Source organism: Corylus avellana, chromosome 4 (assembly GCF_965113065.1).
Source record: "Corylus avellana chromosome 4, dhCorAvel1.hap1.2, whole genome shotgun sequence".
Lineage (NCBI taxonomy): Eukaryota > Viridiplantae > Streptophyta > Magnoliopsida > Fagales > Betulaceae > Corylus > Corylus avellana.
Genome location: NC_142493.1, coordinates 10,371,298 through 10,387,883, shown reverse-complemented (window position 1 = coordinate 10,387,883; position 16,586 = coordinate 10,371,298). Strand labels below are relative to the sequence as shown.

Genomic DNA, 16,586 nt, shown 5'->3' with positions numbered 1-16,586 from the left:
AAGCCCATGGCCGTTATCCCGCACGTACCGATGTACCATGTCATACGATGCAATTAATCTTATCAGTCTTTTACATGCATAGTTTTACAAGTCTCATCATTATCTTGTTAATCAACATACAATTTCACAAAAGAGAGTTCACAGTAGTTCCAAAATGTATTTTATGAGAGTTACAAAATATGCATGTTTGATATATATAAAATAATCGTGCAATACGAGAAAAGCAACAATAAGCATTCATGTGAGTTTGTATTCACCCTGGTCATAAGGCACCTCCATAAAATTTCCTTGAGGCTCCATAACCTCAAATACTGAGAAAAGACATATCATTAGTTCTAAATCCAACTAAAACGAACCTAGAACATGAAACAAAAGGCTATTGGATGATTGGCCAAAGTGGCGTTCCCTAGAACACTTATGACCGTTCGTCCGGGTTCGTGGCCGTACGTCTGCCCAGAAGGCTCGTACGTTTGGTATTGTGGCCATATGTTCGCCAAGAAGGTCTAGGTAGAACCTCATTTGGTTCAACTATCCTCCTATCCTCCCAAACTGGTTCTAAAGCTACCAAAATGATTCTTAGGACCTCCTATCTCAAAACAACACCTCCATGCAAAAGGAAATATGCCCAACAAGAATTAAACGCTACCCATGCTTAAACAAAAGATTAAGGGCAACAGCATAACTAGAAGCTACAAACTTCGAACTAAGCTATCTATGAAAAGCGCTTAAACAGCATAACAACTAAGGAACAAACTAAGCTTAGAAGATTAACACCTTGAAGCCAAAAACCTCCAAGAATCACCTCTCCTTCTCCAAGAACTCACAAAATCCTCACAAAACACTCACACAGGGGTTTCAGAGAGCCTGGGGGCGAGAATGGGCATGAAGGGGTGAGGGGTATGGGGTATTTGTTAATGAGAAAAAGTAGAGGGCGCTACCAACTATTCTGAAAAGTAGTAGACGTCCAGTTCAAAGGTTGTAGCATACGTCCAGGCATTATCCAATGGTTAACCCAAAAGTAGCGTGTTGTGCAAATTTATTGAACTCACAAGTGCACGAATCGTTTGTAGTTTAATGGATTGCAAGTGCGAGGTCAAACCCATAGAGAATTGTATTTTTGAAAGATCAACTTATATCTAAACTAATTTTACCCTAACCTAGTTTCAAAAGGGGTTTGAATTTTGATTTTTTGAAATTAAAAGACAAACATAAACTAATTAAAATAACCTAAGAGATAAAAGGCTAAGGTTTGAGAATTCACACTCATCAAATCATAACAACATACTTCCATGTTTATCAATATTAATCTGAAGTTCTTACAATTAAAATCTTAGATATGTTTTACTATGCTTCAACAGTTAATCAAAATCATCCCATGTATTGATTCATTGCACAAATCACAAAAGGAATCCAATATCAATTAAATCATCAGATGTATCTTTAAATCACAAAAGATATCCAATCTTAATTGAAACACCAAATGTATCCGTAGAACAAATCACAAGGGATATCCAATTATTTAGGCAAATAAAATGAAGCAATCAATTATGTGAAATTATCTTAAATCATCAAGTGTATCCTTGAATCACAACAAGATATCCAAGAATCATGCCACATATTAAAAATAAGTAAATCAATTGAAATAATAAACCCAATAAAATCAAATAGATAAAGACTTACATGAAAGTATTGATGTTCTTCATCGGTGAGGCTTTATCCTCAACCTTAGTTGGGAATTTGCTCCACATAAAAATAAAACCTAAACTAAAGAAAAACTAAACTAAAAGAAAAGCTGTGGATTACATTCTGTCTCCAAAATTGTATCCCAAAACTAGTCTCTGAAATTGTGTATCTTTTCTTGAATGCAAAGAAGTCTATTTGTAGGCTTCGGGAAGTCCTAGAAGCCCTATTAAACCTAGATAATTCGAAGGTCTGTCTCCCAGTCAAAATAGAAGTCTAAAATCGGAATAGGATTCGTCCAAATTTGTGACCTTTTACTGCGGGGCGATTTTGATATAGTAACCGTTCGAATGAGGAAAATCCTATTTCACAATGACCTATAGTATTTTGAGTTAGCTTTCTAATGTTGCTTGAATCACTTCAATCTGATATTTGAACAGAATGTTATGATCAAAATACTGAGACATGTGCAGAATCTGAATTTGAATCCAATCTGAAATTTTATTCAATTTGAACTTTAATCCAATCTCATCTTTAATCCGATTTAACCTTTTCTTAGATTTGGTTAGACTTAAACACATCATCTAGGTCTTCTCAAAGTATGCTTTCTTCCAAACTTTGCATTTTTCCCTTTAAAGCTGTAGTTTTTCTTTAATGACCTACAAAACATTAACTAAAAATACAAAACTAACACAAAATATTAAATAACAACACAGCTAAAGGATTAACTAATGTAAATAAATGAGTCCAAATATGGAGTATTTGGCACTTATCAAGCGTACGTCTGTGTACTATTGGGGCGTACGTCCGTGTACTATTGGCAAAGTACGTCCGGTGGTCCCCCAGCGTAAATCCTCACTTACAGACAAGAGCATACGTACGGTGGTGCTCGGGCATTTTAACTCGCAAATGCATAAGATCAAAATAGTAATATAGGGTGCAAGTACGAGATCATTCTCACGAGGATTGTGTAAATTATGCTTAAAATTAATTCCGCAAATAAAACAAGATGAAAGATTGATTTTTGATTTAATAAAGATAAAATGTAGGGCTTTGATATCCACCACTAATCATGCTCAAATAATATAATAATATGCCAATGCTCCAATCATATCAAGATTACTTAATGTTTGTCAACCTAAGGGCATGAGTGTATACTCCTTAAGCTATAAATCTCCCTAAGTAACGAATTAGGCAGGAGTGTATACTCTAACTCTTTTCTTTTTCAAAGGATTTAATATGGGTGTACACTAAGTTGTTTTTTAAGAAAGTATAAGTCTATGGAAATCGACAAACACATGAGGCCTAGGGCATGGGTGTATACTCCTGGTTCCCCATATTGATTACCCCAAAAACCCGCAAGGATATCTTTTGTCACTCTATTAAGCCCAAGACTCGGTCAGCCAAATTGACTTAAATAACTAATCCATACCACATGCATATGTTGATTAGACACATTCATATGAGGAATTCAATTAAGCAGGAAATAATCAAGTTAAATACACCAAAATATGATTGTAGCAAAGGCGCCAATATTGAAATCTTAAAAACACATGATTAGGGCTTCAATCTAGCCCCTAACTAAGAGTTAGTTACACATAATTAAAATAAAGGGAAAAGAAAGAACCGAAAAGAACTCTGGAAGTAGCCTCCAATTCTTCCCCTCAAAGCTTGTGTTGAATTGTCTCCTTTTTCCTATAGGCCTAGAGATCTATTTATAGGTTTAGAAAAACCCTAGAAGTCCCAAAAACTCTAGCAAACTCATAGGTTTAAGTCCTAGTTCAACTAGGACTTAGAAAGCCTAGTTTGGATTGAAAAAGGACTATTTCCGCTAGCTGTCATGTGAGCTGGCACGAATGCACTCGATCCTAGCCCTTGTGTGCTCCAGTGCATGGCTGTGCTCGATCGTTCTTCTACTGTGCTCGGTCGCATTTGCAATTGATGCTTCTTCTTGTGCGCATGAGCACACGCCTGCTGTCACTCCTTGGCTAGGTGTAGTGCGCTTGAGTGTACTGCACCTGAATGCTTGTGCTTGATCCAAAACTTCTAGCTTTTTCACATAGTGCCCTTTAAGCCCAAAACTTCCAAAAATGCTTCCTTTTCTTTCATGACCTAGATAAACACAGAACACACAAAAAAGAAATAAAATAGCACAAAATAACAAGACCAAGAAATTAACAAGTGTAAACTAAATGGCTAAAATATGAATATTTTAGCACATAACAGTGTACGTCCGGTCAGAAAGTCTAAAATTCTCAAAATACCGTTCCAACTGTCCCAAGTGACCTAAAGTCTAAATTAACCCTCTAACTAAGCTACTCAAGCTTAGTTAATTATTTGGGTCACTACACATAACTATCCATAAGTATCATCAATTACAGACCTATAGCCTCCAACAATATTCTAAATAATTAACTAGACCTAATAATGTGAGACATTCGCTTGGTGTCTTCATCCTAGCAAAGTTTCTTACTCTATAAACAGGCGACCTACTAAACCCCAAATGTAACGCCTTGTAAAAATCAATTAACTGGTAATTGACCCCATGGTTCGCCTCTCAACCTTGTCCCTCACAGAACAAGAATCAAGGATCATAACCTCTTCTAAAAGAGACTATAGTGAAGGACTTTCAACCACAAGATAAAGATAGCAATAACTAAAATCATAACCACCATAACCAGAGTAACAATAAAGCATCATAACATAGATATATTCTCAAATGTGCTGGTAAAAGACTGATCATCATAATAATACATACCATAAATAATTGTTCTAGAATAAAATCAATGCCTAAGTCTTTGTAAAGCTAACATCATAACAATCTCTATCTCCTATGCTCGGATGGATCCTTCGTCGTCCCACATGGACTTCAGCCATTCCGGGTCTAAGTCCTCAAAGATGACCTATATCAAATCCTTCACCACCACCAGTTGGCTGTCCGAATACATCCTCTGCTAAGCTAGTTAAACCGCTCAATTTATACATAATAGAGGGGGGAAAATACAAGGGGTAAATCTAAAGACTTAGTGAGTAAAAATGCACATGATACTTATGCCATTTAATGATGAACTCCATTTAGTAAGTATGGAGCATTTTGGTATGACATCTATTCATGAATGCAGTACAGATGTAGTATATGTTATAACCATGTGAATCAATGATAGTTCAACTATATGGTCTACCCAAGCTATTACTTATTCTCAGCAGAGTTGCCATTGTCTCGAGGGACTTGTAATACAATGTCGGTGCTCCAAACGTTGTACGCTACCATGCATAACACTAGTAGCTCGACCGAGTCTGATTTCAGGTGTCCCACGCTACTAATGATGTACAACCTGTAGTGACCTGCCAATTAAGGCTGCGCCAGTCATGAAATAAGCATTGGATCCAAGGGGCGTATATCAGATCCACACACACATTTGACCATAGAGTTAACATGTACAGTAAGCCCATGGCCGTTATCCCGCACGTACCGGTGTACCATGTCATAAGATGCAATTAGTCTTTTTCTGTATTTTACATGCTTGTTCTTACAATCTCATCATGTTCGTTATCTTGTTATGTAAAACATTTTAATAAAATGTAGAGTTCATAACATAGAAAAATGTATTTCATGAGAGTTGTAAAAATGCTTGTTTGGTACACAAAAGAGTTGTGTAGTGGGGAAAAATAACGGCTAGTATCATGTGAGTTTGTACTCACCCGGGTCATATAAATCCTCCAAAAATCCCTTTAATGGCTCCAACTTCTCCAAATATGTGGAAAGCCTAATATTAGTCTTAAGTCCAAGCTAAAATGAACCTAGAACATGAAAACAGAGACTATTGAACAACTAGGCAAAATGGTGTTCATCCCTGAAAACGCTTTTGGGCGAACAATCGGGCTCGAGGCTGAACGTTTAGCCAAAGAGATTCAGGTAGATCCTCATTTGGTCCAATGATCTCGTAAGGGGTCCTAAGCTGGTTCCATGGCTACAAAAGGGTTTTTGGTACATCTTAACCCAAAGCAAAATCATCATATAACAAGAATAGACCTAATAGGAAGGAAATGCTTATAACAAGATGAAAACATAAACCTTCTTAGTTTCTAAGAACTAAGCTACTATAATAGTACATGACTAGCATAACGTCTAAGAAAAACACTAAAGAGAGAGATAATTACTTTAATGCAGCATGTATGCTTAAGAGGTTCCTCCTTCCTCTCCAAGAACACCAAGGAAATTTCACATAAGCTCACAACTACACTTAAGCAGGGATTCTCTAGGGTTCAGTGGGCAGAATAGGTTGGTAAGGGTCATGGGAGGGGGGTATTTAGAGGGTAGGAAAAGTTGTGAGCACTGCAGGAGTAGGCCTGCAGTGCAGCGAGCGTTTGGTACAAATGTGCCAAACGTTCGTGAACTGTTTACCTAGCGGTTTTAGGGTTGTAGTCATACGCTTAGGCAATATCCAGTGGTCAATCAAAAGTTAACGAATGTTCGGGGTAGTGTAACACCCCAGAAATTAATTAACTAGTAATTAATTCCACGGTTCGTCTCCCAGCCTTATCCCTCACAGAACAAAACTCAGGAACCTCTACTCCTCAAAAGAGAGGATACTAAATAGCGGAAATAAAAGATTCTATAAATATTAATCAGTACAACCATAGCATCTACCAAGGATCATCAAAGTAGCAAAAGTAATATACATATCATCATCTTTACACTCGATTCATGCTATACCTTAATATGCAGACATGCATAGAAGCTCTAAGTCTAGAACATAATGCAACGTACTAATTACCATGAGCACCCGCCTATGCTCATAATAAGTCCTCAAGCATCTCCTGGGTCGAATCCTCCACAGTAACCGTAAGCTTCGCGGTATCCATCTCTGCTAAACTGTCTATAATGACGTAGTTGTACATATGGAGAAAAAAAGGGAAATAATACAAGGGTAAGTCCGACAACTTAGTGAGTATAAATGCACATGACGTACCCGTCATTAAATAGTGAACTTAGTTGTTGATAAAACATATGCAACATTATGAGATGAGAGTTTATCATGGATGTGATATAGATATAATATATGCTTACAATCATGAGTAATAGTAATAGTTCAACCATATGGTCTACCCAAAATATTACCCCTTGTTAGCAGGGTTGGCGCTGTCCTGAGGGACCTGTAATACAACACCGATGCCCCGGATATTGTAGGCTACCGTCCATCCCATTAGTGGCATGACCGAGTCTGACCTCAGATGGCCCATACCACTAACGATGTCCGTCCTATAATGACCATCCATTAGGGAATGGCTGGGCCTGGTCACGAAACTATTGGATCCAAAGCCCCCCCACACACACATTTGACCATAAAATTAGCCTGTATAGTAAACCTATGGCCGTTATCCTGCATGTACCGGTGTACCATGTCATATGATGCAATTAATCTTACTAGTCTTTTACAAGCATAGTTTTACAAGCCTCATTGTTATCTTATTAATCAACACACGTTTTCACTAAAGAGAGTTCACAATAATTCCAAAATGTATTTCATGAGAGTTACAAAATATGCATGTTTGATATATATATATATATAATAGACGTGCAATACGGGAAAAGTAACAACAAGCATCCATGTGAGTTTTACTCACCCGGGTCATAAGGCTCCTCCATTAAATTTCCTTGAGGCTCCATAACCTCGAATACTGAGAAAAGACCTATCATTAGTTATAAATCTAACTAAAACGAACCTAGAACATGAAAAGAAAGGCTATTGGACGATTGGCCAAAGTAATGTTCCCTGGAACGGTTCTGACTGTATGTGCGGGACCGTGGCCTTATGTCTGCCCAGATGGCTCGTATGTTCGGTCTTGTGGCCTTGCGTCTGCTCAGAAGGTTCAGGTAGGACCTCATGTGGTTCAACCATGCTCCTATCCTCCCAAACTGGTTCTAAAGCTACCAAAAGGATTCCTAGGACCTCCTATCTCAAAACAACACCTCCATGGAAAAGGAAATATGACCAACAAGAATTAAACGTTAACCCATGCGTAAACCAAGATTACGGGCAACAACATAACTAGAAGCTCAAAACTACCAACTAGGCTAACTATGAAAAGCACTTAAACAGTACAACAACTAAGTAAGGAATAAACTAAGGTTAGAAGATTACTTCCTTGAAACAAAACCTCCAAGAAATCTTTCATTCTCCTCCAAGAACTCTCACAACTCATAAAATCACTCATGCAGGGTTTCTAGAGGGCAACAGGGGCAGAATAAGGGTTAAGGGTCGAGTGGGGAGGGGTATTTATAGGGCTGGAAAGCCTGTGGGGGTTCCTGAAAAAGTCTTGAAAAGTAGAGTACGTCCGCTACTGTAGAGAATAAGTTCACGTACTGCTCACCCAGCGGACGAAAGGCTATATCGTACGTATGGGCATTGACCAGCGGTCAACCAAAAAGTAGAGTACGTTTGGTACTATTGGAGAGTACGTCAGGTACTATTTATGGAGTATAGCGTACTATTGGTAGAGTACATCTGGTGGTCCCCAGGCATACGTCCGCGTACTATTTGTAGAGCACGTTCAGTGGTGCCCAAGCGTACGTCTACATACTATTTGTACTATTTGCAGAGTATGTTCGGTACTATTGAGAGTACGTCCGGTTGGAAAGTCTAAAATTTCTAAAATACCCTTCCTGCTGTTCCTAGTGACCTAAAACCCAAATTAACCCTCTAACTAAGCTACCTAAGCTTAATTAATTATTTGGGTCACTACATTCTCCCCTCCTTATAAAAATTTTGTTGTCGAAATTTCGTTGTCCCAAAACACAAGAAAAAATAATAACATCACTTTAATGTCCGTAGTCTTACAAGGTTCATGCTTAGCCCATCCTTGGGAAAAATCTTATCCCATCCGTTTTTTTGGCACTGAGCCCCTTCGTCCAATATAAAGTAATCCACGTCGGCATCCTCAAAAGTTGTAGCAAATTCACTTGTAAATCACCAAGGGTGTCATAGTCGATGTTACCCACACTATATCAATCATTCTCAAACTTGACGACTCCTAAGTTCTTCAAAACAAGTAGCACCACATGGAGTCAAGTCCGTGGGTATCTTTGACATGATGCCATACTTCCTAGCCATAAGCAAATTTATCTTAATCGACTACTCTTAGAGACAATCCAAATGTAACAGTTACCCATAACCGTAACTAATATACAGTCCAAAAAGAAATTAACCATACGAATAAAATCCTTGAACCTTAATACTCAGTGTTTCCTACATGGTACTGGTCCTCGTCAATCTCGACACCCAAGTCGATCAACTCACATACAGTCCGGATCGGTGTGTATCTATACCATAACCCTATAGAGGAAAACAAACTCTTTCTTATTCGACCATCCCTTTTACCAAAATGGGAATAGGTATACTGTCCAAGTATACTCTTAGGAAATCAAGAAAAAGTCATACATATGTAAGTCAAATGCGGATAACAGTTCCACATGCCCTACTCCACTTCCCACCATGATTATGCCACAATACCTTGACAATGGGAATTGTCTTGGTACGTAGTACTTGTTCCTTTTGATCCATGATCTTCACCGGCTCCTCGGTGTACATCAATCCTTCCTAGATCTTCAAAGGTTCATACTTCACCACTAAGTCTAGATTAGCGATGTACTTCCTTAATACCGAGACATGAAAAACATCATGTGTTCTCACCAAGTCTAGGGGTAAGTCAACCCTGTATGTCAATCTGCCATTCCTTTCCAAATTGCATCACTACCCTCATTGATGTTATCTTAAGGAATACACGATATCCTACTTCGAATTTCGAAAGTCTTCTCTGGTTATCGGCGTAGCTCTTCTGCCGACTCTAGGATGCACTCATCCTTTGTCTGATGGTAAGCACTTTGTCACGTGTATCTTCAATCATTTTAGGCCCCAACGTTTGTCTCCTTCCAACGTTGTCCCAAAACAAGGGCGACTAACACTTACTTCCATAAAGTGTTTCATAAGGAGGCATTCCAATAGTGGCCTGTAGCTAATATTGTAGGCAAGCTCGATCAAAGGTAGGTACTAAATTCAACTACCTTTGAAGTCTCATACGCAAGCCTGTAACATATCTTCCAGGATTTGGTTAGTCTGCTCTGGCTGACCATCTGTCTGTGTGTTTAAATCGGTACTAAACTCAAATTTTGTCCTCTTCTCGTCCTTGTACATCTTAGTACATCCGGGATGTACAGTATACGGAGAATGATGATCCTTGCTCATTATCTCCTTTTAGTCCTCCTTCCCCCGACACACACTTATTTGAAATGGGTGAGCAACCCATCATCCTTAAGGCAAAACTCTTGTGCCTTAGCAACTACATGATCTTGGTGCACTCAAGGTCCTGCAATTGAGTGGCCTTAATCCTAACAAGCAATTCCGATTCAACCACCAAGTTAGACAAATAAGCAGGCACACTCTCATCTACCACTTGTACTCCCATCCTAGTGAATTCCATAACCAACTCGGGTTTGGAAATTCCAAGAGCGGCAAGCTCTGCCGTCGACTTCCTACTCAATGCGTTAGCTACTATGTTAGCCTTGCTAGGATGATAATTGATCTTGCGATCAAAATCCTTAGATGAGGTCTAGCCACTTCCTTTGTCTCCACAGACATCTCTACCTGATAACTCCTTAGTCCATTCAGGTACAGAAAGATTCTTTAGAATCTCTTAGCTCATATGTAACCCAAAATCATGTAATCGATGTATACAAGATCCAAAGGTACAAGATTCACCAATTGCCCTTTACCAGAATCCAAGTTCAAAAATATCATGCCTTAACATCCTTCTAATGGGCAATTAACAAAATTATAAAGCGTATCATCAACACATCAATCATAGCGTAACAAGCATCATGCATTAATGAAACTCTTGTTACACTTTTAGGTACAAAACCCCAAGTCAAATGCAATTACAAAACAAAATACAACTAGTTGATGTCTGAGTATACATTTAGTAATCTAGCCCCTAACTCCAAAACAAAGCGAACCTGTATGCCTTAAACAATTCTAGTGGTTACGCTTATCCCTTGTCCTGCCATAATTTCCTTCCAAGTAGACTAGTACCATTCCTTTTGGCCTGGTTGTAGTTTTGAATGAAGTGTCCCACCTTGCCACATCCATAGCATCAATTCTTCCTCAATTTGCATTTCCCAAAATGCAGCTTGCCACTAGGCACAAATGACTCTGTTTCTTGCTGGATCGCAGCTCTTGGGGTGTCCTCCTCCTTAAGCTCCATGAGTACTCCTGATAGAACTCTTCCTTGAATCGGGTCCATGTAATAGCATCCCCACTACTGAATTCCATCACTAGCGAGTTTCGCTTAGCGTACCACCATTGCCTTGCTCCTCCAAAGAACTTGTACGCCGTGTACTTGACTCTTTGCTGCTTAGTGCAATCCATAACTCGTAGCAGTTCCTCCAAGTTCATAAGCCAATCCCTCAATTCTCCAAAGTTCAGGTTCCCCTTAAACATAGGGAAAGGATGCTCACAAAACTCCTTGAAAGAGCAACCCTTGATTCCAGTCGGAGTCCCTTCTCCTCATACATTTACCAAAGTGTCCACTAGAAGACTTGCCACAGTTTTCAATGCTTAGGTGGCATCCAAAACATTCCTCGTCTTCTCATCGGGTTGGATGGTCTTCTACATTGTTACTGTGAATGTCGTCGTGTAGTGACATCTCTGCAATCACAACGATCATTAGCCCCTACTTCAAAGCATCATGTCGCCTCTCACTTAAAATGTCAAACCTAATCGCAAACCTATCCTTACTAAGCGCCTACACAGCTACCACCTTATCAAATGTCCTAATGTCGATCTAAGCTTAAGACCTTATGTAACTATCTCAGAGCAGATCAAACCCAATCTTCAAAGTTGCATCATCAAAGCAGTCATAGTCCAAACTTCAATGCCATATCAAATTCCTAAAATCCTCAAGTCTAATATCCTCGAGATCATTAGGTATCAAAAATTTGTATCCCTTGTATACATTTAATCCATCGTATGCTCTGATAAATCATCTCCAAACACCAAATAGATTAGTTCCTATAGTTCGCAGAGCCAAAAGCTCTGATAAATCTAGACCTAATACTTAACAGATCCATTGCTATGGTCCGAAGAGCAACTACTCTGGTACTAGCTATAATGCCCCAGAAATTAATTAACTAGTAATTAATTTCATGGTTCGTCTCCCAGCCTTATCCCTTATAGAACAGAACAAGACTCAAGGACCTCTACTCCTCAAAAGAGAGGATACTAAACAGCGGAAACAAAAGATTCTATAAACATTAATCATTACAACCAAAGCATCTACCAAGGATCATCAAAGTAGCTAAAATACTGTACATATCATCATCTTTACAAGAGATTCATGCTATACCTTAATATGTAGACATGCATAAAAGCTCTAAGTCTACAACATAACGCAACGTACTAATTACCATGAGCACCCGCCTAAGCTCATAATAAGTCCTCAAGCATCTCCTGGGTCGAATCCTCCACAGTAACCAGAAGCTTCATGGTATCCATCTCTACTAAACGATCTATAACCGCATAAGTTGTACATATGGAGAAAAAAAGAAAATAATACAAGGGGAAGTCCAAGGACTTAGTGAGTATAAATGCACATGACGTACCCGTCATTAAAAAGTGAGCTCAGTTGTTTATAAAGCACATGCAACATTATGAGGTGACAGTTTATCGTGGATGTCATATAGATATAATACATGCTTATAATCATGAGTAATTGTAATAGTTCAACCGTATGGCCTATGCGAGATATTACCCCTTCTCAGCAGTGCTGGCGCTGTCCTGAAAAACCTGTAATACAACACCCATGCCCGAAAAATTATACGCTACTGTCCATCCCATTAGTGGCACGACCGAGTCCGACCTTGAGTGGCCCACACCACTAATGATGTCCGTCCTATATTGATCATCTATTAAGGAATGGCTGTGCCTGGTCATGAAACAATTGGATCGAAAGCCCCCCCACACACACACATTTGACCATAAAATTAACCTGTATAGTAAGCCCATGGCGGTTATCCCGCACATACAGGTGTACCATGTCATATGATGCAATTAATCTTATCAGTCTTTTACATGCATAGTTTTTCAAGCCTCATTGTTATCTTATTAATTGACACACGTTTTCACAACAGAGAGTTCACAGTAGTTCCAAAATGTATTTCATGACAGTTGCAAAATATGCATGTTTGATATATATTTATAATAGATGTCCAATGTGGGAAAGGTAACAACAAGCATACATGTGAGTTTGTACTCACCCGGGTCGTAAGGCTCCTCCATAAAATTTCCTTAAGGCTCCACAACCTCGACTACTGAGAAAAAACCTATCATTAGTTTTAAATCCAACTAAAACGGACCTAGAACATGAAAACTGAGGCTATTGGACGACTGGCCTAAGTGGCATTCCCTGTAACACTTTTGACCATACGTTCGGGTCTGTGGCCGTACGTCCGCCTAGAAGGCTTGTACGTCCACCCAGAAGGTTCAGGTAGAATCTCATTTGGTTCAACCGTCCTCCTATCATCCTAAGCTTTTTTTAAAGCTACCAAAAGGATTCTTAGGACCTCCTATCTCAAAACAACACCTCCATGCAAAAGGAAATATGCCCAACAAGAATTAAACACTAACCCATGCTTAAGCCAAGATTAAGGGCAACAATATAACTCAAAGCTCAAAACTACCAAGCTAGCTATGAAAAAGCACTTAAACAACATAACAACTAAGTAAGGAATAAAGTAAGCGTAGAAGATTACCTCCTTGAAGCAAAACCTCTAAGAAATCACTCCTTCTCCTCTAAGAACTCTCACAACTTAAAATCACTCAAGCAGGGTTTCTAGAGGGCAACAGGAGTAGCAAAAGGCTTGAGGGTTGAGTGGGGAGGGGTATTTATAGGGCTCAAAAGCCTGTGGACGCAACTGGAAAAGTTCTGAAAAGTAGAGTACGCCTGCGCACTAGTCACCCAATGGACCAAAGGCTGCATCATACATATGGGCATTGACGAGTGGTCAACCAAAAAGTAGAGTACGTTTGGTACTATTGGGGCGTACGTCAGGTACTATTTGTAGAGTACGATGTACTATTGGCAGAGTATGTCCAGTGATCCCTAGGCATACGTCCGCATACTATTTGTACTATTTGTATAGTACATTCGGTGGTCCAGAGGTGTACATCTGTGCACTATTTATTCTATTTGTAGAGTACGTCCGGTCAAAAAGTCAAAAATTCCCAAAATGCCCTTCTAGCTATAATGACTCAAAACCCAAATTAACCCTCTAACAAGGCTACCTAAGCTTAGTTAATTATTTGGGTCACTACAGGTAGTCCCCTCACGAGCATTTGTGTACTATTGCAGGTGAGCGTTCGTGTGGTCCCCACACGAGTTGTTAGGTTTTAGGTTGGCCATATTGAATGATATTTCTTGTATGGTTATGTGTTTAAAAATTTCTGAAACATTGGGGAGTTGATTCTACGGTTTTAGGGCTTCTTGAAGTGTTCCCTGTTTTCCCGTCATAGGTGCCATCAGAACGAGGCTTGTAACGAGGCTGAAGAAAGAGCTCCTTATTTTCTTGTGAGAAGTACTACACGGGACATGTAACGGGAGCAAAAATAGTCTTCTTGGTTTCTCGTTAGAACTGTGTCAGGACGAGAATGTAACGGGAGTAAAGGTTGGACTCCTTGGTTTCTCATCAAGACGCTCATCAGAATGGGACAAGTAACAAGTGTAAAGCTGTTGGTTCTGGTCTCTCGTCAGATACCTCGTTAGGACGAGGAAAGTGATGTGACCAATGTTGGACTCCCTGGTTTCCCGTCAACTAGTTTGTTAAGACTGGACATGTGACGAAGCAAAAGCATTTTGCCTTATCGTTAGAATGGGACTGTTGACTCGATAGGACGTGGAAATCTCATATCTAGAAAATATGTTCTTCCCATTATAACGAGAAAGTGACCCGTTAAGACGTGAAGAAGGAAATGTTTTCTCTATAAAAGGATTTCTGTCACTGTTCATTCTTCAGGCTTTGGAATTTAATTTTTTTGAGCTCTCTTCGATGAAGTTTCTTTTTTTTTTTTTCCACTTGTGCTGTGTCTTGGTGGTGTTGACATTCAAAAGGGGACGTGATATAGGTTGAAGTGGCGATTTTTTCTTCTTTGGCTTACAGCCTTCGGCATGTTCTCTTGCTCACTTGCTTATGATAAAGGTGGTTACTTTGGAGGTTTGTTGAAAGAAATCTACCGAAGGGTCGGTAAGGAAATGCGCTGCTTGAAGATGGTCATGATGTAGACAAGCTAGGAAGCTTGTTGTTCTTACTAAGTCTAGAGGTCCTCTAGGTTGTGAGTATCGTCTATTCTGTAACTGTGAATCTTCATTTAGTGGTTTCTTGGGTTTGGCTACCCTAGAGTGGATTTTACCTTGAGGTGATCAAGGGTTTTCCACTTTGTAAACAAACCTTGTGTTATGGTTATGCTTGTTTATCTAGTCCGCTGTGCATGTTGTGTGTTTGATGAAATGGCTTAGTTGCTTCCTTTAGAATATTTGATTGTAAGAGGTAGAACACGATCCTAGTAAACTTTCAATTGGTATCAAAGCCAGTTTGCTCAGTGTTTGACTAACATCTTGAGTGTGTTTGTTGATCTCTTAGATCTGAAGCCAAATACTTTTTTTTCATCACCTGCTAATGCCCCTCCCATCTTCAATTGGAATGATTATGGTCATTGGAAAGTCCGTGTGAAAGCCTACTTGAAGGGGTTTAATGACAATATATGGATTACTATTGAAAAGAGTTCTGAAAAACCATAGGGTGATTTTGACAAATGGAGCAATGTTGTGCCAAATACTACCTAAATTAATAGATAAGAATTGGTACATTTTAACTCGCAAGTGCACAAGATGACAACAATAGTATAGTGCAGCAAGTATGAGATCAATCCCATGGAGACTGTTGATTTTATTTAGAATTAATTAAATATCAAAGTTGTCACGAAATTGATATTGATATGTTGAAAAGAAATAAAGATAAATAAAAGGTAGGGCTTTGATATCCACCACTAATCATGCTCAAATAATATAACAATATGTCAATGCTCTAATCATATTATGAATACCTAATGTTTGCCAACCTAAAGGCATGGTGTATACTCCTTAAGCTATTGATTTCCCAAAGCAACGAGTTAGGCATGGGTGTATACTCAAACTCTTTCATTTCTTAAAGGATTTAGCATGGGTGTATACTAAGTTGTTCTTTAAGAAAGCATAAATCTATGGAAATCAACAAATACATGGAACCTAGGGCATGGGTGTATACTCCCAGTTTTTCATGTTGACTAACCCAAGAACCAGTGAGGAATTCTTTTGTTACTCTATTAAGCCCAGGACTCGATCATCCAAATTGACTTAAATAATTAATCCATACCACATGCATATAATGGCCAATCACACACATATGAGGAATTCAAGAAAACAGACATTAATCAAGTTAAGCATCACAATATGATTACCACAAAGGTGGCAATATTGAAATATTTAATAAACATAATTAGGGCTTCAATCTAGCCATCCTAAAGAGTTTAGTTACACATAATTAAAATAAAGGGAAAAGAAAGAACCGAAAACCGCTCATAGAAGTAGCAGTTGTGCAAAAATCTACCTAAATTAATAGGTAAATAATTTTACATTTTACCTACAAGTGCATAAGGTCAACATGGTAGTATAAGGTGCAAGTACAGGATCATTCTCACGAGGATTCCGATTTTGTTTAGAATTAATTAAAAATATCAATTTGTCACTGAATTGATATTGTGAAAAAGAAATAAAAAGATATAAAGATAAAATAAAGGTAAAGGCAGGGCTTTGATATC

At 38.7% G+C, this 16,586-nt stretch overlaps 1 protein-coding gene across 1 annotated transcript in view; it reads right to left on the bottom strand.

The window, feature by feature from the left end:
- Positions 1-3,725: 3,725 nt before the first annotated feature.
- Positions 3,726-16,586, bottom strand: part of LOC132178046 (metacaspase-1-like) — a 110,572-nt gene continuing 97,711 nt past the window's right edge. Inside the window, exon 4 of the mRNA XM_088515537.1 lies at positions 3,726-3,792. Coding sequence (XP_088371663.1) covers positions 3,736-3,792 — 57 coding nt within the window. The 3' untranslated portion in view covers positions 3,726-3,735. The remainder of the gene's footprint in view (positions 3,793-16,586) is intronic.